We start from the raw sequence: 21,913 nt of genomic DNA, 5'->3' as shown, positions 1-21,913 counted from the left end.
GTTCTTGGGGTGATGGGATGTGTTGGATTTGCGCCAGACATAGCATTTTCCTTGGTGGCCAAAAAGTTCAATTTTAGTCTCATCTGACCAGACCACCTTCCTCCATACATTTGGGGAGTCGCCCACATGCCTTTTGGCAAACTCAAATCGTGTCTTCTTATTTTTATCACTAAGTAATAGCTTTTTTGTGGCCACTCTTCCATAAAGCCCTGCTCTATGGAGTGTACGGCTTATTGTGGTCACATGCACAGATACACCAGTCTCTGCTGTGGAACTGCAGCTCCTTCAGGGTTACCTTTGGTCTCTGTGCTGCCTCTCTGATTAATGACCTCCTTGCCCGGTCTGTGAGTTTTGGTGGGTGACCCTCTCTTGGCAGGTTTGTTATGGTACTATGTTCTTTCCATTTGATGATGATGGATTTGATGGTGCTCCGGGGGATCATCAAAGATTTGGATATTTTTTTTTTTTATAACCTAACCCAGAATTGTACTTCTCATCAACAACTTTGTTCCTGACTTGTTTGGAGAGCTCCTTGGTCTTCATGGTGTGATGCCTCTTGCTTAGTGGTGTTGCAGCCTCTGGGCCTTTCAGAAAAGGTGCGTTTATACTGACAGATCATGTGACACCTAGATTTCACACAGGTGGACTTCATTTCACTAATTATGTGACTTCTGAAGGTAATTGGTTGCACCAGAACTTTTGAGGGGCTTCGTAGTAAAGAGGGTGATTAGATATGCACATGCCAATTTTCACAATTTTATTTATAAAGATTCTTTTTTATATATATTTTCCTCATTTCACTTCACCGAATTAGACTATTTTGTGCAGATCCATCACATAAAATTCAGATTTAAAATAAAAAATTAATTACAGGTTTTAATGTAACAAAAAAGGTAAAAAGCCAAGGGGGGTGAATACCTTTGCAAGGCACTGTAAACAGCAACAGTCTAAGTATTTCCAAAAATGCAGCTAGCTACAGTCCATTTGTCCATTAATAAAATAGGTTATCCTCCATGTATGACTAATCGGCATATACAAAATAACGGCTTCCATTACTCAACATATGGATAGAATTACGATCAATCGATTAACTTCAAACTAAAAAGATATACAGGATAATGATGCCCCATTGCGATACAAAGAGAATAGGAATCCCTTAACTCCAAAAGGTGACGTCTGATATTCTTATACAGCTATGAAATGCTATACCCACAGGCCCTGTGTTCAGAAAGCCAACAAAATAAATAGGTTGTTCAATGTCATTTTCTCTAGGGACTACATGTCACTAGTAGGGGGTCAGCAAGTATACGGTCCCAGGCCCCATTTTAAGGGGGTGAGTTGTCCTCAACATATGGTATTCAGCATAGTGCATCCATGAACAGGAAACAAAAGATGATGATATGGGATCATTACATAAAAGTCTGATCGCCAGGATAGAGTTCTTGAGTCTTGATCATCTGTGTAGAAAACTGCTGATCTTTAAGTAGTATGACAGACACTGAATGTACACTGCATTATTTTGCCCTGAACAACAGCGAGAAAAAAGCAGGAAATAAAATAACATTTTAAATTAGTTTTGTTTCCTGTATATTCTTTCCAATATAGTGTAACCCCCCTTTTCTCTCTATAAAGGGGACACCACGTTACCAAAACCCTTAACGGCTAGAATGGACCCACCCTTAACTGTCCGTTCAATGTTATAACCTTATATCTGGTCAGTGCCTCCACCCAAGTATTTGTGGTCAGTATGGGCCTACTTGGGAAAACCCAATTGCTAATAATAATTAAATAATTTGGTGTAGATAACACAATGCATAACTTATATCAACATTCCTGCTCACATCCTGTCATTCTTGGACTCATGTGGTCTCCAATGACTCTCACCATTCCCTCAGGTAAGTAGACACTATGAAGTATAGTTTAGATTTAACTCACTTTATATAAGCAAAAGGATTCATACATACTCTATAAGACCAAGAATGTATCTCTTTGCATTACATAACTTATCATATACAGTTTGATACATACCACATGCATATACTTTTAACTGAACAATGAGGTAACCTTATGCAGAAATGACACCAAAGTACATGAAACCTTCTAGGGCAGGGGTCAGGGAACCTTTTTACCTTTTACCCCAAAATATATTTAGATACACCGACATTACCCCCTTGATTGAAAGGAAGGAAATCATATAGTAGTGCCCCCATATAATGCCCTTGTAGTAGTGCCCCCATAGTTATGCCCCTGTAGTGCCCCCATATAATGCCCCTGTAGTAGTGCCCCCATATAATGCCCCTGTAGTAGTGCCCCCATATAATGTCCCCATAGTTATGCCCCTGTAGTAGTAACCCCATAGTTATGCCCCTGTAGTAGCACCCCCATATAATGCCCGTGTAGCGCCGCTTGTCCAAAAAAAACACTTACCTTAATCCCCACTCCTGCATCCGCCGCCGTCCTGTCCGACCGGCTGCTCCTCGGAACTATGGGAGAGACGTCATGATGTCTCTCCCATAGTGCGCATGGAGAGAGCCGGAAGCTGGAGTTCAGAAGAGAACTCAAGCCTCCGGCTAACGCGGCGCTGCAGGGAAGGAGCCGGGCGCCCGCTGGTAATAACATCTCAGTGGGTGTCCGGCTTAGAGCCTCCCTGCGGAACTATATTATAGAATGATTCATATGCATGCCCGGCTGTCCGTCCGTTACCCTCAGGATTTTCATTTTTACCCCATGTGTGGTAATTTACCCCTGTTCCCCGACCACTGTTTTAGGGGGTAATTTCCAAAAGTCTTGTTATGGCTCCTTAGGTTAAGCATCTAAATTTCCTGTAGATTTGAGTCATTCTTATAGTCTATAGAACCATACTGTTCATATCCCTTGTAGTGACTAAGAAGCCAGGTTTACTATTAAGTTCCTTAGTAAAAGTGTAGATTAGTTGTAGAAATTTCTGTAGATACTGGAACAACAGGAGTCAAGAGCAGAGGTGCTATAGTCCTAAAGAGCCTCCTAAAACTCTGACTTTAGCCGTCATATAGATACTTTGCAGCAATAGTCCCTCTACAACTGATCTGATTAGAAAAGGTTACACAATGTTTTAGTTGTTTGTTCTTTTCCTTTTTTATTGTGCTGAATGACTGTAATAAGAACATGTACTGTAGTAATATCTAGATTTATTAATGAAAAAGGTGAAAGATCCCTTCTCCTGTGACTTGGATATTCTCCATAAAATAGCCCAATTCCAGCAAATCTGCTATTCTAGTCATATACTGTAGGTATATCTGGGCATTCATTCTCACTCATAGGGCGGAATTCAATTGTTTTCATCCCGACGGAGCTATTCTATCCTTGCTCCTGTCGGGCGCGATCAGCTGCCAAGCGCTACATTTCAGCTCGCAGCCCCTGGGGGATGAGAGCTGAAATGTGCGAAAAGTGACATGTTTGGGCGCCCAAACATCACTTTTCGCGATCGCGCCCAGCACTTTGGTCGGGTTTAGCTGCTTTACGTGGCTAAACCTGACCTCTATGGGCGCGATCAGCGAAGAACGGCAGCAATTGAATGGCGGCCCGCGATCTCCTGTCACTTTAGACGGGAGATCCGGACCGCGTAATCAATTGAATTCCGCCCATAGTGTTAATTATATTTATATATCTATATTGTAAGATTAGTTTTCTTTCACAGCACCTGAATTGTTCCCTCAACACTCTCCTTAATATGGAGGTTATGCAAGAGTGCAGTGGTAGCGTAATTACTTGCACTAAACATCCTGATATCTTCTATGTAATGACGCTCTCAATAAGGTGAAGCTGTCTGTAAATAATACGCCTTCCCCGGCTGTAACCTGTACTGTGGCAGTGAGTGCTCAGGTGAGTGCAGTGCAAGTGGTTCTACTCACTGCAGAAAGTGACTTTCAGGAACTCCATTCCCACCGGCCAATCTCCTTCCTCCCACTGCCACATCTCCCAGTGACAGCCAGTGAGCGGTCAGGCTAGGCACCGCTGACCCGTCCGCTGCCACATGTCCTCTGCCCACAGGACTTCCGCTGCCACCTCGGATGGCTGCATCTGGGAACACCACTGAAAGGTGAGCAGGGAACTCTGCTGACAGCCACTGCTGCTCACCATCTTCACAGCTCCTGCTGTGACAGGCTCCCTCTCCAGCTCCACCCCCTGTGCCCGGCAGCCTGTCATAGCTCAGCTGCCATTTAGGACACAGGGGGTGAGCACTCAAGAAAAGGATTTAGCAGACCCCCTCACAGTCTACCGGCAGCTCCTTTTATATCTCTCTCCCAGTCCCTGCTCTTCTTTACCCTGACAGGAACCCAATCACTATCAGCTATATTACATAGGCATCGCACACACTGAGGCACATCCTCACCACAAAAAGAACTACCACATATATATATTTCACATATGGCATGAATCCATTAGCATTTTACCTCAGAACATATACATAAATGAATTACATATCACTGTGTAGATAATTCCTTTTCATAATATATATATATATTCATTCATCAATACCCTACTCACTTTAACCCTTTACCAGGGTTACAATAGTATGTAAGCATAAAGAGTCACTCTTATTAAATATAAGGTAGTGATTATTTAACAGGTTTTACAAAAACTAGGCCTCCTGCTTGCTACACATTGCCCACTTGTGTAGCCCCAAAACAAGTGTTATGCCCAATAATGACCTATTCTAGTCTACTGTAATGTGCAGGCTTGGATCGGTTAGGATTTTCTCTCCAAGTTCTGATTTTTCCAGCCAAATTTCAGGTCTCAGAAAGAGGCAAAACATTGTCTTTCATGGACAAACATCATCCTCTTTCTGGGACCCAAAATTTAGCGGGAAAAACTCAAACTTGGCGAGAAAATCCTAACCAATCCGAGCCTGCACATCTCTACTGTAATTGTTGGTAAATGCAGTCAGAGGATGACCACTATTGCCCTATGTCCCTGTGTATGTACACCTCTCCCAGTCACACTAACAGGCCCTTATGTGATACCCAAGTGATCTGGCAGCTTGGTTGGGTGCCGAATTGGCAGTGATATTAATGCTCAGCACTTGGGCCAAGTGGAAGAATGGGTCTTATCCAGACGGCTTTAGATCAGGGGGACAGTTTGCTAGAACAGTCGGAATTTCTTGCAATGCCCAAAATGAGAATATCTTTAATGAAGACACTTTATAACTTCCTATACAGACAAAAAAAGCGCTGTCATCTGGCGTATAGCTAAAGGTTTACAGCTTTCCGCCAACCTCCTACACAGAACACAGGATATGGCAGATTGCTTTTTCATTTCAAAATGAAGTGCCAACAATCTGCCTTTACCACACACATATACCCACAGAGATGTTATTCATGAGTATTGTAAAAGAAAAATATGAAGTTAAACTGCTCTCTGGGAAATTTCTGTTTTAAGCAAATGAAACATTGTGTTTATCTGTTAATTTACTAGTGCACAAAACTACATGAAATCAGAATGTCCACACAACCCATCAGTATATTGGTGAGCGAGAGTGGAGGTCTCTGTCATATTGCTGTTCTTACTGCGCACGTTATCAACTACTCCCTAACACAATTTCATAGCACTTAATTATATACCTACATATTTCCAGAAAACTCACAGCCTTTTGAAGCCTTAAAATATGACCTTAAGCTACTGCATTGAGTAACTTAAAAAATGCATGTGCATCAAAAAGATTGTTTGTGTAGTTTAACCAATATTACTGGAATCACCAGAACAAGGACTGCCTTTGTTTATCAAGTGACCTCTATAATATGACTTCACAGTCCTGAAAACATCTGAGACCAGGAAGAGCATGTGACTTGTGCACATTAGTAAATATCACAAGCATGTAAATGCTGTATCAGGTTAAGGATAGCGTGTGTGTAACGGGTTTATTTATTATAGTCCATGTCTTGAAAAGAAGCTCAGGTCCCACGGATTTGTAATATTCTCCAGGCTCATGTGCACTAACTTACAGAGCAGGACTGCAAAGGAGTAACTGCTCAATCAGCATGGTCTAGTGAAGGACCCCTGTGGCTTTACTTTATGGGTAGAAGTAGTCACCTCTGCACACAAGCATATAAATTCCAGAACACCCACATAACCTCCATAGGCTATTCTACCCTACTGCCTACCCTCTACACAGTCCACACATAGCATAACTTTACATACATTCACTTTGTACACTCACACATACTGATAACAACAGGCCAACACTGCTGCATAACTGGATCATACAGACCACCAAGAACCTTTGCAATCCGACTGGACCAATTAGCTAACAGTAGCACTTATCCTCCTGTATCAAATTGCTAGGTTGCGAGCAGGACCCTCTTACCTCTCTGTTTCTGTTATTACCCAGTCTTGTTTTATTATGGGTTTGAGACCAATTGTAAAGCGAAATCTATTCTGATGCTAGTAAACGTTAATTACCATTTGACTAATAATTGACATTTACATCTAACTAAACCTGCCCAGGATGCAGGGGTCTATTTACTAAGCAGTGTTAGGAGACAGAGTGAAAAGTGATAAGGTGCCAGCCAATCAGCTCCTATATCCTAACACTGCTTAGTAAATAGACCCCCATAGTCTGCTATCCCTTTAGAGCAGAGACGCTCAACCTCTCTAAAACCACAGCCACTGAACCCAACCTCATGCGTACTCAACTAGTGTACCTGCAAGACTGCAGACAGGGCAAGGCGCTGAGGGTTCCAGCAGGGAGCCTCTGCGCACGCTGAAGTCGTGGGCACTCCTGAAAAGGACAACTTTTCCCGTCCGCGGGAGGGGAAGACTAGGGCAGGTTGTTTTAGCAGGGTGCTGCTAAAAGGACAAGAAGCGACACCTAGCGGGAACACTACTCAACCCTGGGAACTCATGGCCCTCTGCTGCTGGGCACACTGCTACCCACACAACAAATATCCACAAGAGTTCCCATGCAGCACTAAAGCAAATGCCTTCTGTAGAACCAGCAGGACACCCAATAATGATAAATGGTGAAAGACAGTTAAGTTGCCATCAGCTTTCTAAAGTGATTGGTCCATGTTTCATGTCCGTGGCTTCCACGGTCTCTTCTCATTACAACTGTACTGTATAGAAATCCGAGTCGCCAATAGCGGTATTCTTACTTGAGGATGGAAACGGTATTACCAATCAATAGCCAAATGCACTTAGTGACTAAAAGTTACAATTGTTACGCTACCTGTGTCCCCTACATCTGAGTGTGAGCTCATTTGTACACAGCCACCTATATCTTCTGTTTTATGTTATAATATTGGTAACTTGATTGTGTTAATATCCCCTCAATGCACAGAGATGCGTTATAGGTCACCACAATAATAAATCTCTCACAATAAAAAGATATCCCATGGAATCTCGGGAGTGCTTCGAATTTAACATTATTGTCTTTTTAAACCCAGTGGCGGCTTCTCAAAGCTGTTGCTTAGTAAAAATGCCACCAAATCTCCATTAGAACTCTAAGATAAAGACAACCTATTGTTTTATTCACCTATAAACACAGATGGTTCTCAAACGACAACAACTTCTGCAAAAACACAGATATATCTATACAATCATGTTTAATACCATGTTGTGATGCATATTTATTATCCGGAGCAAATTCCAGTTCATGCAGAACAATAACCATTTAGATGGAGAGCAATTAAGTTGTCTCCATCTAGAAACGTGTTCTCCCCCCCAGTTATTAATCTTGGAATATCACATTATTTTCTCCACTTTACTATTATATCCAAGGAACATTCTCTATTTGCTTTTCCCCCCAAAATCTTTGTTTAGTTATGAAGCTGTCCTGATAAATTCTGCCTCGTTTTGATCATTATTGAACGACTCCATATTTTTCTAGTTTTTAGATGCTTTATACATTTTATGGGAACGACAGGAATGTAGCTGCTTGACACTGGAGCTATTCAAATGACTGCATCGCGACCGGCACTTAACCCAGGAGGTGCATTTTACCACGATTAATGCCCAGTTTAAGTGCCGGGCGCGATGCAGTTACCATACATCTTAAGCCCGTGGCTACCTCCAACACATTAGTGAACCCGGATTTCTGCTCGCATGCTCAGAAGGTTGCGAGGAGAAAGCCATGTTAAAGGCCAGTGGCGAGCTTATTGTGGAAGTATTAAAATAGCTTAGGCACTTAGGACGACTCAGAGTTGGGAATACAGTAAGAAATAGCAAATAACTGTGTACCTGGACAAACCATATTGCAATGCAGGGGATGCAAATACATACTTTTTTTTGCATGTGGGGTAAATACCGGCTGCTTTTGCATGTAGCCCACAAATGCTGGACAGTTTTATTTTTACATAGCGGAGTTAATTGAATCGTCCCCTATGTTTTTTGCTTGACAATAATTTGTATCTGTCTAGTAAGTTTCAAAAAGAAAGCAGACTTTAGCAACTCCTGCTGGGTATTACAGGCATTAGTTTCTAGTATCAGACAATTGTATTATTACTACAGTAAACTTAAACTGTGACAGTACACCTGAAGCCACGCTGTACACCAATAAAGCGGGTAACCATCGCCCAAAATGGCTGCCTCGTCTGGTAATATATTGTGTAGAATATACAATGCATGGTTCTGATAATTTTACAAGAACCCCACCTACTATTTTTATCTTCCACATTGTGTGCCATCTCTTGCAGGCATTGCCTATTCGGTCCAGTGTAATCCTACGCTATATGCCTAAAATGGCTGCATCGCCTGGATCCTTCAAGGGTGGGAAGAATTATCCTTGGAACGGATGACACAGCAATATGATATATGGTAAGAACTTACCCTTGTTATCTCTATTTCTACAAAGTCCATAGGGTTCCACAGGATACCTTGGGGTATAGGTGATGACGTCAGTCTTTAGGCACCACAGAGTTAAAGTTTTCAGCCTCCCAGGATGCATCTGGGTCCCTCTCCTATACCCCGCCCCCGGGCCAAGGCATCTCAGTTACGTCACAAGCCATAGGCCGGAGGAGGAGAAGAAAGAGAGAGAAGAAAAAATCTGGACACTCACAAGAATCACATTCTCACCATAGGGAGACGGAAAAACCGGTGACCAGAATAAAGCCCATCTGCAGTGCAGGTGCGACAGGGCGGGAGTCCTGTGGAACCCTATGGACTTCGTAGAAATAGAGATAACAAGGGTAAGTTCTTACCCATATCTCATATTTTCTACTTCAGGGTCCATAGGGTATCCACAGGATACCTTGGAGATGTCCCAAAGCAGTATCCTTGAAGGGTGGGGAACGCTCCTGTGCTGAGAGGAGAATCCGCCGCCCGAAGGAAGCATCCTGAGAGGCAAAGGTGTCAAAAGCGTAATACCTCACAAAGGTATGGACATAAGACTACGTAGCAGCCTTGCAGATCTGAACTGCAGAGGCACCACGTCTAGCTGCCCACGAATGACCCACAGACCTAGTGGAATGAGCCCTCACCAAGGAGGGAACTGGAAGACCTTCATGAAGATAAGCTTCTGAAATTGCCATACGAATCCAGACTGCCAAAGTCTACTTTGAAGCAGGCCAACCCTTTTTACGGAAGCCATAGAGGACAAACAAGGCGTCCGACTTCCTAAAAGAAGAAGTGCGGTCAACATAAATTCTCAATGCCCGCACAACATCCCAAGTGGCGTCACCCACTGAAAGTCCAGGTGAATTGAAAGCCGGCACAACAATTTCTTCATTGATGTGAAAACTGGATACCACTTAGGGAAGGAATCCCGGACGAGTGCGAAGCACCGCCCTATTCCTATGAAAAAATCAGAAAATGGGGTCTACAAGAGAGAACCCCTAAATCCGAAAACCCTTCTGGCCGAGGCAATGGCCAGAAGGAATATGGTTTTAGCTGTAAGCCATTTAAAGTCCACTGAGTCCAGTGGTTCAAACGGCAGTCCCTGGAGAACTCTCAGGACCACAGCCCAATTCCAAGGCGCCACCGATGGAACAAAAGGTGGCTGAATGCGAAGAACACCTCGCATAAAGGTGCGCACATCAGAGAGCGCAGCAATCCTACGATGAAACCAGACTGACAGGGCAGACACCTGCACTTTCAGAGAAGCCAGGCGAAGCCCATGATCCAGTCCAGCCTGTAGGAAAGCCAACACCCTAGACAGGCGGAACTCCCTAAGGGAATACCCTCTAGGTCTACACCACCGAAAGAAAGTATGCCACACACGATGGTAGATTCTTGCCGAGGAAGGTTTACGAGCTCTTAGTATGGTTTGCACCACGGAGCCAGAAAAACCCTCTGGACCTTAGCATGACCGTTTCAACAGCCACACCGAGTCAGGTCCGGGTGAAGACAAGGACCCTGTGACAGCAGATTCGGTCGTAATGGTAACCTCAGAGGAACGTCTACTGACAGACTCTGGAGGTCGGAGAACCAGTGCCGTCTGGGCCACTCGGGAGCCATCAACAGTAGCGTACCTCCTTCTTGATTTGAATTTCCATATTACCCGCGGAAGAAGGGAAAACGGAGGGAAATGTAGGCAAACTGGAACGTCTACTGGACGGACAGGGCATACACCAGAGACGCCTTTTCGTCTCTTGTTCGAGACCCGTACACCGGCAACTTGTTCTTGTGCCGGGACGCCATGAGGTCTATTTCTGGAAGACCCCACTTGTCCACCAGACTCCGAAAGACGTCCTGGTGTATAGACCACTCTCCCGGATGCACGTCCTGCCTGCTGAGAAAATCCGCTTCCCAGTTGAGGACTCCCAGGATGAACACTGCTGATAATGCTGGGAGATTGCGCTCCGCCCAGACCAGAATACGGAACACTTCTGCGAGTGCTGCCCGACTTTGGGTTCCTCCTTGCTGGTTTAAACAGGCCACCGTGGTGGCGTTGACCGACGGGACCAGCACAGGGTGACCCTGGAGAACCGGCTGTGCCAGCTGGAGAGCTCTTGACACCGCATGGAGCTCCACAATGTTTATTGGAAGCTCCACTTCCGCCCGAGTCCACCTGCCCTGAAACAAGTGTGGACCCGTGACAGCTCCCCAGCCCCGGAGACTGGCGTCCGTTGTTAAGAGGACCCAGTTCGCCACCCAGAACGGGCGACCCTTGTTGAGGTGGGTCGTCTGCAAACACCAGGTTAGAGACAGGCGAACGTCCGGAGTGAGCCCCATCGTCTGGGACTTGAGACACTGAGGCAATCCATTCCATCTGGACCGGATCAATAGCAGCAGAGGTTTGGAGTGAAATTGGGCGTACTCCACCATGTCGAATACCGACACCATTGAGCCCAATAACCTCATTGCCGAGTGTATCGACACTCAACGACACTGCAGACAACTGCGCACCCTCAACTACAAAGCAAGGATCTTTTCCTCCGTCACAAAGATCCACTGCTGCCTGGAGTCCAATAAGACCCCGAGGTGCAGGATCCTCTGAGACGGGGTGAGAGTGGACCTCTGCCAGTTTGTCAACCAGCCGTGACGTTGCAGTACCGCAATCGTCAGATCCAGATGGTGTAAAAGAAGCTCTGGAGACCCCGCTATCAACAGGAGGTCGTCCAGATAAGGCAACAGTCGGACTCCCTGCGTCAGCAGGAGAGCCGCCATGACCGCCATGACCTTGGTGAATACCCGTGGAGCAGTCACCAGGCCAAAAGGCAGTGCCCGGAACTGGAAATGTTCGTTGCAGATTGCCAATCTGAGGAACTGCTGATGGCGCAAAAGAAAAGGGACATGCAGGTAAGAGTCCTGGATGTCCAATGACACCATGTAGTCCCCAGGTTCCAGTGCCAGAATAATGGACCGCAGGGTCTCCATCCGAAACAGCGGCACCCTCAAGGACTTGTTGAGGGCCTTTAGGTTTAGTACTGAACGGTAAGACCCATTGGGTTTCTGTACCAAAAATAGAATGGAATTGAAACCCAGGCCCCTCTGGGAAATTGGAACATGCACTGAAACTCCGGCCTGGAGCATAATGTGCAAAACCTTCCGCAGTTCCGAGGCTTTGCTCCGGTCTAGCGGAAGGCCTGTCCCGAAAGGAGAGGGCATACCCGTGAGAGACCACCTCCAGAACCCAAGTGTATGTCGCAGTCCTCGACCAGCACTGGGCGAACTGAAGCAGGCGCCCCCCACTTTGGGGTCCCCCAAAGGGAGGCCTGGACCGTCAGGCCGCAGGTTTGTTATCTGACCTAGGAGCCGGACATCTGGTACTCCAGACCTGTTTCTTGGGCTTGGACATGCCGTGGAAAGGACTGTACTTTAGGCCTACCTTGGGCCCTGTGAGGCCGAAAGGACGACCCACCAGCACTAGAAGGAATCGTAGCAGACGGAAGACATGCAGATTTTGCTGCTGCCAACGTAACTACAATTTTGTCCAGATCTGGACCAAATAGTACCTGTCCAGACCTTCTAATCCCTTTTTGGAATCCGCGTCCGCTTTCCAAGAACGCAACCATAAGGTGCGACGAGCAGCCACGGCTGCAGAGGAGATCCTAGAGGTGAGCATACAAATATCTAAGGCCGCTTCATTAATGTAAGTGGCCGAGTCTCGGAGATTGCCCACCAACTCGGTCTGTTCAGCCGAACAGTCAGAGTCCAAAGACGCCTCCAAATTATCCGCCCAGCGCTCCATAGCTCTGGCTACCCAACACACGGCCAGAGCCGGTCTGGATGCTTCCCTGCAAGGGAATAAACGGATTTGAGGCAGATCTCCACCTTGCGGTCAGTGACATCCTTCAAGGATGACATCGAAGGCATAGGCAACGTGGCACTTTTGACTAGGCGTGTGACATGTGAATCCACTTGCGTAGGGGATTCCCACTTAGAAAAATAATTGACCGCAAACGGATAAGCCACAGCTAAGCGCCTCTGGGGCTGAAACCGTTTACCTGGATTTTTCCACGCCTCCTCTAAATGATCCACTAATTGATCAGAAAGAGGGAACACCGTAGCCTCACCCTTAATATCCTTAAAAAGGCATATATGAATGTGGCCACCGAAGAATCAATATCCTCACTAACTAAACCGGAGCGGACCGCTTGAATAAGACCAGGGATATACACCTTGGACTTAGCGTCCGGCTTTTTGGTACGGAGAGGTTCTTGGTCAGATAGATCCAGAATCTCCCCATCATCTGACGTATTATCGTGATCCCCATAAGGAGCAGATAAAGACGCCACCGGCCGTTATGAGGCCGCAACACAGACTCCCCCTGTAAAACATCGGACAAATGCTGAACCGATGTAGTTAGAGTATTAACCCACGCAGGCTCCGGAGAAACCTGGGAAGGGACAGGGAGACTGTGGGGTACCATCAATTGTCTCGGGAACTCCCGCATGGGTGACGACACCACTGACTGCTGGGACAAACCCGTCTGGGTAAACGCAGGTGGCGGAGCTAGCTGGCCCACAAGGGTTGTAAGCGCCTTAGCGAAACAAGCCCAGGGAGGTTCCTGTACAGGGACCGTGACCATAATCGGCCGTGACAGTGCCAGGCACTGGGGACATAACCCCTCTGCGTTACCCTCCCCCTCTGCTATTGGTACCTTACATTTAGTACACATGAGCTGGAGAGGAAAGTCAGTCTCAGACATGATGGTAAGTATGTGACACTCACACCTATACGTATTGGTATAGCGTGAATAAAACCCTGCACACCGCGCATCGCAAGGGCTTTGAGCAGAGCAAGATCAGGGACAGTAATAAAGCTGACAGTAGAAAGTGAAAGTACAGACAGCAGGCTAGCAGATTAGTCACATACAATGCAGAAGAAACAAATCCCTGCACTATTAGCACTGGTTCTCAACTACTCAGACCCTCAGGCTGGTAGGACTCAGCGCTGCATACACTGACCTCTGACAAACGGAGGAGAGGTATGCTGGGGGACCCAGACCGCAATGCCACCGCTCACAGGCTTCCAGCAGCGTTCACCATGCTTCAAAGATGGCCACCGAGGAGCAGAGGATGAAGTAGGCCGGCCTGGGGGAGGAGCGCTGACACACTATGGCCAATCAGACAGAGCAGAGAGGCTGTGTGCAGCAGGGGAGGCGCCGGCTGTGAGACAGGGAAAGCGCGCTCCCCTGGCATGCATTTAACCCCTGGGACGCCGCAGCGCATGCCGCTCAGCAGCGGCCCGCTGTCCCAGGGGGTAGTGGAAGCGCAGGTTGGTCGCCTGGCTCCACGCTGCAGCCAGTCCCCAGGGAGCCCCCTGCCTGGGGACTCAGGACCATGTGACCAGCGGGGACCCACCGCGGGACCCCGCTGCTTACCTGCTATCCCCTGGGATACGGCCATGGTCCAAGACATCTGGGGGCACCGCTAGCCGTGACCCCAGATGTCTACCAGCATCCCCGGATCAGTACCGGCGTTCTGGTACCGGCGGGGTGTAGGGGAGACGGCATGGACGTCAGTACTGACTGTCCATGCTGTACTCCCAGATGTGCAGCCAGCGCTACCTTTAAAAGAAACTTCAGGGGCTCTTCACAGCCCCCCTCTGCACAGTGCCTCAGACGAAACTGAGATGCCTTGGCCCGGGGGCGGGGTATAGGAGAGGGACCCAGATGCATCCTGGGAGGCTGAAAACTTTAACTCTGTGGTGCCTGAAGACTGACATCATCACCTATACCCCCAAGGTATCCTGTGGATACCCTATGGACCCTGAAGTAGAAATGCCTCCCTCACTTTTGTCGCGTTATGTTCATGGTGTCTGTACTTTATGCTAATCTAAATCTCTGTACTATGGGCCTGATCGCAATAGCGAACACAGATCAGCCGACGGTGTGTACTGCGCATGCACCGCATTTCACGCGAGATAGCATTGCAATCGCACTGCAGTTATCGTAGAGTGAGTGATGGGGCATCAGTTTTGGGGGTGGTGACGGGGGAGTGGTTGGAGAAACGCAGGCGTGCCTGTCCGTTTGAACGCGTTACTTGGGCGTGCATAAATTAGCTGCGGCATACGCAGCTTTAGTGCTCACTGCGTGCGACGACAGTTGTCTTTTCTGAGACAGGTCAGGGCTGCAGTAATTGCGCGTGAGGGGCCGATGTTACTCAATGGTACTAATGTATACGTAGGTCTGCGAGGTCTTACGGATGTGCGATAAAGGTATTGGGCGTCTCTATGCTGGCTTTGCGTTTGCAGACATTAGCATATTTTCGCAGCAGTATTGCATGCGTAATCGCAGCTCTGCCATCGCAGTAGCAATCCGTAATGAATCAGACCCTATTTTCATAGTATCTGTAAAGCGCCTTGAGTCCTATTGGAGAAAAGTGCTACCTAAATAAAATTATTATTATAACCAGTACTGGCATAGGTGCACAGACTTCAATAAATTGCAAAAACTGAGCCCTTTCATGAAATAGGTATCTACAGAAAGCATTCAAAAACAAACAATTTAAAGAATGACAGTAATTTTTTTATGACCTGGAAACTCTTACAGAAAAGAGATAGATCACATGATGATGCATTGCTGAACATGAAACATGGAATAGGAGACAAGAAAAAAAAAAAGATCTACACATGGGCAGTAACAGGTTAATCAGGGTGCTATGACATCCCTGGGAGTGCTCAATCAGATAAACATGATACTGTTGTAATCCAGACACCCACAGGAATAACTGAGCCTGGAGTCTTGCTGTTTTCTGTATGTTTACTGTGGAGTATTTCTGAAAGTACTGTTAGCGCCTTGTCATCATTAGCAGCTTGTGGACGCACTGTGTTGTTCACACTTAGGTTTCACCCAAGGCGTATATCCTGGACTGTACTGTTCTACACACTGCCTTATTCTATTTTGAGAACCTTTTCTGCGACAGACGCTCTCACACATGATAATGGCTCCAGCTGTCTGAATATACCAGCTGGCTGTAAGCGTAATTGCATTGAGCAGAGGTTCCTAAACTCCGCTATTAGAGTCAAGATTTTAAGGATATCCATGCTTGAGCACAGGTAACTTAATTAGTACCTCAGTCAATTTGAGTTAAGTCACCTGTGCTCAAGCATGGATATCCTTAAAACTTGGACTGTAATGGCAGAGCTTGGGGACCTCTAGCATAGAGTATTAAAGGGAACATGGAAGTGATCCATTAGTAGAGGGGCTGAAATGCTGTTGTTAGGCCTCTTCATAGAAACACTAGTGATCACCGTAATGTTGTACACCAATAGCCAAATTGCACAGATGTTTGATCAAGTGCAGGGCGTACAGGTAAACTAATGACTTGGTACAAGAGCTAATCTGATTATCCAGCACACCCAAACAAATTCAAATGGGGGTTCTGGATAATCAGATTAGGGCTTTTGATCAACCAGAATGATTGTGTGGTATACCGCATGGTGCCATATTTACCCAATTTGGTTTAAAATGTCTGCACTATGCAATTAATATAAAATGTAATATTTATATATCCAAAAATACAAGCAGTGCTAATCTACACAAATCCCCCACTACACTACAACTAATGAAGCCTAGAGCAAATTAAATTCAACTACTCATGTACCATGGATCAGGACTGGTAGAATGAATTACCATAGAATATTACCCAAGTATCATAGAATGGAACAAACTAATAGGCTATACTGAGATATATTCTTAGCAAATCAAATATGGTCATAAGTATTAGGGCTTTTTACAGGAGTTCAAATACACATGCTTTGTTAAAATATATCTGGCTCAACAAGCCATTAAATGACCTCTCATGCACATCTTACCGGAGCACAGGTCTTTGTAATATTGCTGGTTGGTGAGGACCTGGGTGAGCACTGATCTCATAGCTCCTCCCATCTTGGTTAGATCCTCCAGGAAGGATATCTGAGGATCCAATGCCTGAAGCGTTTTCTGGAGGTCTTTATCAGATGATGAATCTGGGGACATTATAGAGAATTAGACATGGCATCTTGTTTAATATTCTGAATTATTTTCAAACTATACAAAAAAAAAAAAGAATTTGAAAAATAATAAAAGTAAAAATCAGACTTTATTTAAGATTATGAATAATTTTGCTAATCTAGGAACAAACTACTGTGTTTTTTTTAGCAGCACTGCTCCAAAGAGAAAGCCTATTAACATTAAACTATATAAATGGCTACATACAGTCAGGTCCATAAATATTGGGACATTGACAGAATTTTCAGATTTTGGCCTCTATTCACCACCACAATGGTTTTGAAATGAAACAAACAAGATGTGCTTTAACTGCAGACTTTCAGATTTAATTTGAGGGCAATTACATCCAAATCGGGTGAACGGTGTAGGAATTACAACAGTTTCAATATGTGCCTCCCACTTTTTAAGGGGCCAAAAGTAATGGGACTATCAACTCAAAAGCGATTTCATGGACAGGTGTGGGCTATTCCCTCGTTATTTCATTATCAATTAAGTAGGTAAAAGGTCTGGAGTTGATTCTAGGTGTGACATTTGCATTTGGAATCAGTTGCTGTCAACTCTCAATATGAGATCCAAAGAGCTGTCACTATCAGGTAAGCAAGCCATCATTAGGCTGAAAAATGAAAACAAACCCATCAGAGAGATTGCAAAAACATTAGGTGTGGCCAAATCAACTGTTTGGAACATTCTTAAAGAGAAACAACGCACCGGAGAGCTCAGCAACACCAAAAGACCCGGAAGACCACGGAAAACAACTGTGGTGGATGACAAAATAATTATTTCCCTGGTGAAGAAAAACTCCTTCACAACAGTTGGCCAAATCAAGAACATTCTCCAGGAGGTAGATGTATATGTGTCAAAGTCAACAATCAAGAGAAAACTTCACAAGAGTGAATATAGAGGGTTCACCACAAGATGCAAACCATTGGTGAGTCACAAAAACAGGAAGACCAGATTAGCGTTTGCCAAACAACATCTAAAAAAGCCATTACAGTTCTGGAACAACATCCTATTGACAGATGAGACAAAGATCAACTTGTACCAGAGTGATGGGAAGAGAAGAGAAGGAAAGGAACTGCTCATGATCCAAAACATACCACCTCATCAGTGAAGCATGGTGGTGGTAGTGTCATGGCGTGGGCATGTATGGCTGCCAATGGAACTGGTTGCCTTGTATTTATTGATGATGTGACTGCTGACAAAAGCAGCAGAATGAATTCTGAAGTGTTTCGGGCAATATTATATGCTCATATTCAGTCAAATGCTTCAGAACTCATTGGACAGCGCTTCACAGTGCAGATGGACAATGACCCGTAGCATACTGCAAAAGCAACCAAAGAGTTTTTTAAGGCTAAAAAGTGGAATGTTATGCAATGGCCAAGTCAATCCCCTGACCTGAATCCGATTGAGCATGCATTTCACTTGATGAAGACAAAACTGAAGGGAAAATGCCCCAAGAACAAGCAGGAACTGAAGACATTTGCATTAGAGGCCTGGCAGAGCATCACCAGGGATGAAACCCAGCGTCTGGTGATGTCTATGTGTTCCAGACTTCAGGCTGTAATTGCCTGCAAAGGATTTGCAACAAAGTATTAAAAAGTGAAAGTTAGATTTAGGATTGTTTAGTTTGTCCCATTACTTTTGGCCCCTTAAAAAGTGGGAGGCACATATAGACATCGTTGTAATTCCTACACCGTTCACCTGATTTGGATGTAATTACCCTCAAATTAAATCTGAAAGTCTGCAGTTCAATCACATCTTGTTTGTTTCATTTCAAAGCCATTGTGGTGGTGAATAGAGGACAAAATATGAAAATTCTGTCAATGTCCCAATATTTATGGACCTGACTGTATATTGAACGTATTAGGACAGACTTGATCTACATATCTTTACAATGTATAAGTGAAGGTTTGCACGGTTATACACTGTAGGTTGGCATGGATCTTAATAAAATTATATCAAGAAGTCTGTAGAGGGGTGGGTGAGACTATGGATTCAGATAGAATCTTCGAATCTTAGAAGCCATATTCATGAAATTAGCACAAAAAAAAAAACACATAAAACAAGGAAATAAACCATAATAAGCCCAAATCAGGAATGTTTGGAGACCTCAAATGTTTCTTTAACATCATTAAAAGAAAATGCACCTTACTAAATAGCCGCCCACCTCTGCTGCAATTCAGACACATCCCAAATGCTTGCGTCACTGCTGGGTGGGCTGGTGACCTATATGCAGCTCAATGAAAGTCACCAGTCTAACTTGGTTTCTGTTATACCTGTTCAAAGCCAATCAGCTTATGATGATTCAGAATGATCTCTTTGTGGTCCATACACAGGGCCTCGTTAAGCTCGGATCGCAGGTCTGAGTTCACACGCACAAGGTCGATGTTTGCACTCTGCACATGCACCGCAGTGCGCGAACCTGCCACTGAGATCGCAAATGTGAACGCAGCGGATACGCAGTGGCACAGAGAAATGACTGACAGCAAGTGCCGTATGGGGGTTGAGAGGTGGGTGGCCGAAGAAACGCAGGCGTGCCTCTGCATTTGAACGCCGTTACAGGGGCGTGCATAAGTAAGTCCCAGCGATGGCATACGCAGCCAGATCTCTACATGGCGACTGGAAGCTTCGCAGGTTGTGAGTCATGTCAAGCTCAACTACAACTCTGCGTATAGGTCCGATGTTACAGCTGACGTGCGCATGTATGCAATAGGGAGTGGGTGGCTTTATGAGCTGGTGGGCGTCTTGATATAGTGCTGGGATCGCACTCATTTGCATATTTTTCCAACGTGCGGGTGCGTGCGATTGCAGACTTGCGATCCAAGCTGAATGATTCCCACAGTACAACTGTCTGACTGTTTGGGTCAAAAACAACCAAAATGACCAACCAAAAACTGCACTGGTGTGGCCAGCTTTTGGAGAGATAATTCCACAATAACAAATAATTATATATACACCTTTATTAATGGAGTTCAAAAATAGCACGCAAATTCCTGAAAACGGTAGAAGACTATCTTGGAGTAGCCAAGGAAAAACATGTATGAAGCATCACTAGCACTATCCCAGCCACGTTTTACTCAGCATGCCAAACCAAAATATGTTTTTACAAAGTCGTTCTGTAAGGAGGGCATTATAAGAAAATGGACAATGCTACACACCAACAAAGTAGTCATATCTCATGGATTCCCACTAGACATACTTGGCTGCTGCGTCTGTCTAGCTCTGCATGGCAAACTTTAATCCCACTTAATGGTCATTCATGATAACTAACCCATCACTTAATCATTTCACTTGCAGGCTGCTCAGTTCCAGTCCTGTAATCTGTATAATACATTTTTGGATGAGTTGTAAGAGCAAAAGTGCTGATCAATCTGCAAGACCTCCCACATGCTACATGCTATAACAGACACACTAGAGCTTTGTATCTCCTTCGTATTATTATTATCCTTTATTTATAGGGCACCACAAGGGTTCTGCAGTGCCTAACAAAGTACATAAAGAAATAAGCAAGAAAACAGTGAATTACAGTACAAGACATAGCATGACAAGTACATGGTATAAACATTGCTGCAGATAAGTAGCAGGGTGGCAGAACCAAGGGTTAGGTGTCATTGTAGGGAGTATATGATACTATAAGTAGGGGAAGGAGAAGCACATGAGGGAAGAGGGCCCTGCTCGTGAGAGCTTACATTCTTCTAAAGGAGAAGGGCAGATACACAGGGGTGACACAGCTGGGTTAGACATTGAGCATGGGGGAGTGGGGTAGGATGAGAGCTGGATGGCTTTGGTAAAGTGGGTCTTGAGAGTCCGTTTTATGTTTTGTAGAGAGGTGGAGAGTCTGATAGGGAGAGAGTACAGAGGAAGGGAGCAGCATGGGCAAAGTCTTGGAGGCAGGAGTAGGAGGATGTAATCAGTTGGCAGAAGAGGCGGCATTGATTTGAGGAGCAGAGAGGGTGGGCTGGAGTGTTACAGGAGAGAAGGTCAGAGGTGTAAATGGGAGAGGATTGCGTGACTGCATTCTAAGCGAGTGTGAGAAGCTTGGATTTGGTTCTGAAGAGGAGCCAGTGTGGGGCTTGCAATCCTTATGAGCACCTGTGTAATGTCTGTGCAATGACTAATCACGGAGAGTTGGTGCCATAACCAAGTCTGTAAACCCACTGACTGCCACAATCCAGAGATTGCATTCTAGGGATACCTTAACGGCATACCTTACCTTAACGAAAAACAGCATTCTAGGGATACCTTAACGTTTGCCCTTTAACCACTATATTCTATATTACCGGAAGGCAGACAGTCATTTACATGCACGGATGGCAATTTAAAAGTAGGTCTAACATTTAAAGAGAATTATCAATAGATTAATTATTACCCATTCAGGCTAATCTTTGCATTTCACAATTGTAATACAGAATTATAATAAATACAGGTCTCTAGATTCAGTTTGTGTTGGCTCGTTTTGTGTTCTTCCCAAGTACTGCACACATACCTGGCTCGTTGTACCCGTCTCTTAAGTACTGAATAAGATAAACGATGAAGCGAGGGATAACGAGTTCAGACATCACCAGTAAGTCGTGGGGCACAGAGGGAGCACAGGAGCTGGACTTCACTCTGTGTCTTTTACAAAATCTAAAACAGAAAAGATGGAGATCATCGATTACCTTATCTGACGGGGCGCACTTAAGGTGACATCATACAACGAGGAGCAGAAGTTATTGAATAATATTAAACCCAGGCATGTTTTTTCCCATGTTAATGATGTTCATCACACCGTTCAACTACATTTCATTTTGCACAATTAAAAATATTAGGATTATTTAAAGAATGTGGAGCGGTCACATTGTCACCTATTTTTATATATTTTTCTGCAGCAGAACCCCTTACCGCACATGATTTTACATGTATATACAGTGTTGTGTTACACTGCACGGAGTAACAGGTTACCTACAGCTGTTCATGCTTGGTCGTATCTGCCAGCCCCCCACTCCATGACGAAATTCCCTCACACACACTAAGGCCCATTTTGGCAGAGCCCCATTAAACTAACAGTATGTTTTTGGAGTCAGG

General features: G+C 45.1%; 1 protein-coding gene across 7 annotated transcripts in view; it reads right to left on the bottom strand.

The window, feature by feature from the left end:
• UBR3 (ubiquitin protein ligase E3 component n-recognin 3) overlaps positions 1-21,913 on the bottom strand; it is a 250,272-nt gene that overhangs the window by 218,206 nt on the left and 10,153 nt on the right. For all 7 annotated transcript variants that reach the window (XM_088469036.1, XM_088469052.1, XM_088469046.1 and 4 more), the window contains exons 2-3: positions 21,336-21,475; positions 16,675-16,827 (exon numbers count right to left, since the gene is read on the bottom strand). In XM_088469036.1, the coding sequence (XP_088325162.1) occupies positions 16,675-16,827; positions 21,336-21,475 (293 nt within the window). The remainder of the gene's footprint in view (positions 1-16,674; positions 16,828-21,335; positions 21,476-21,913) is intronic.

This window comes from Taudactylus pleione, unplaced genomic scaffold, assembly GCF_031769625.1.
Source record: "Taudactylus pleione unplaced genomic scaffold, aTauple2 ptg000004l, whole genome shotgun sequence".
NCBI lineage: Eukaryota > Metazoa > Chordata > Amphibia > Anura > Myobatrachidae > Taudactylus > Taudactylus pleione.
Note: the sequence above shows the minus strand (reverse complement) of the source record. Positions and strands in the feature narration are given on the sequence as shown.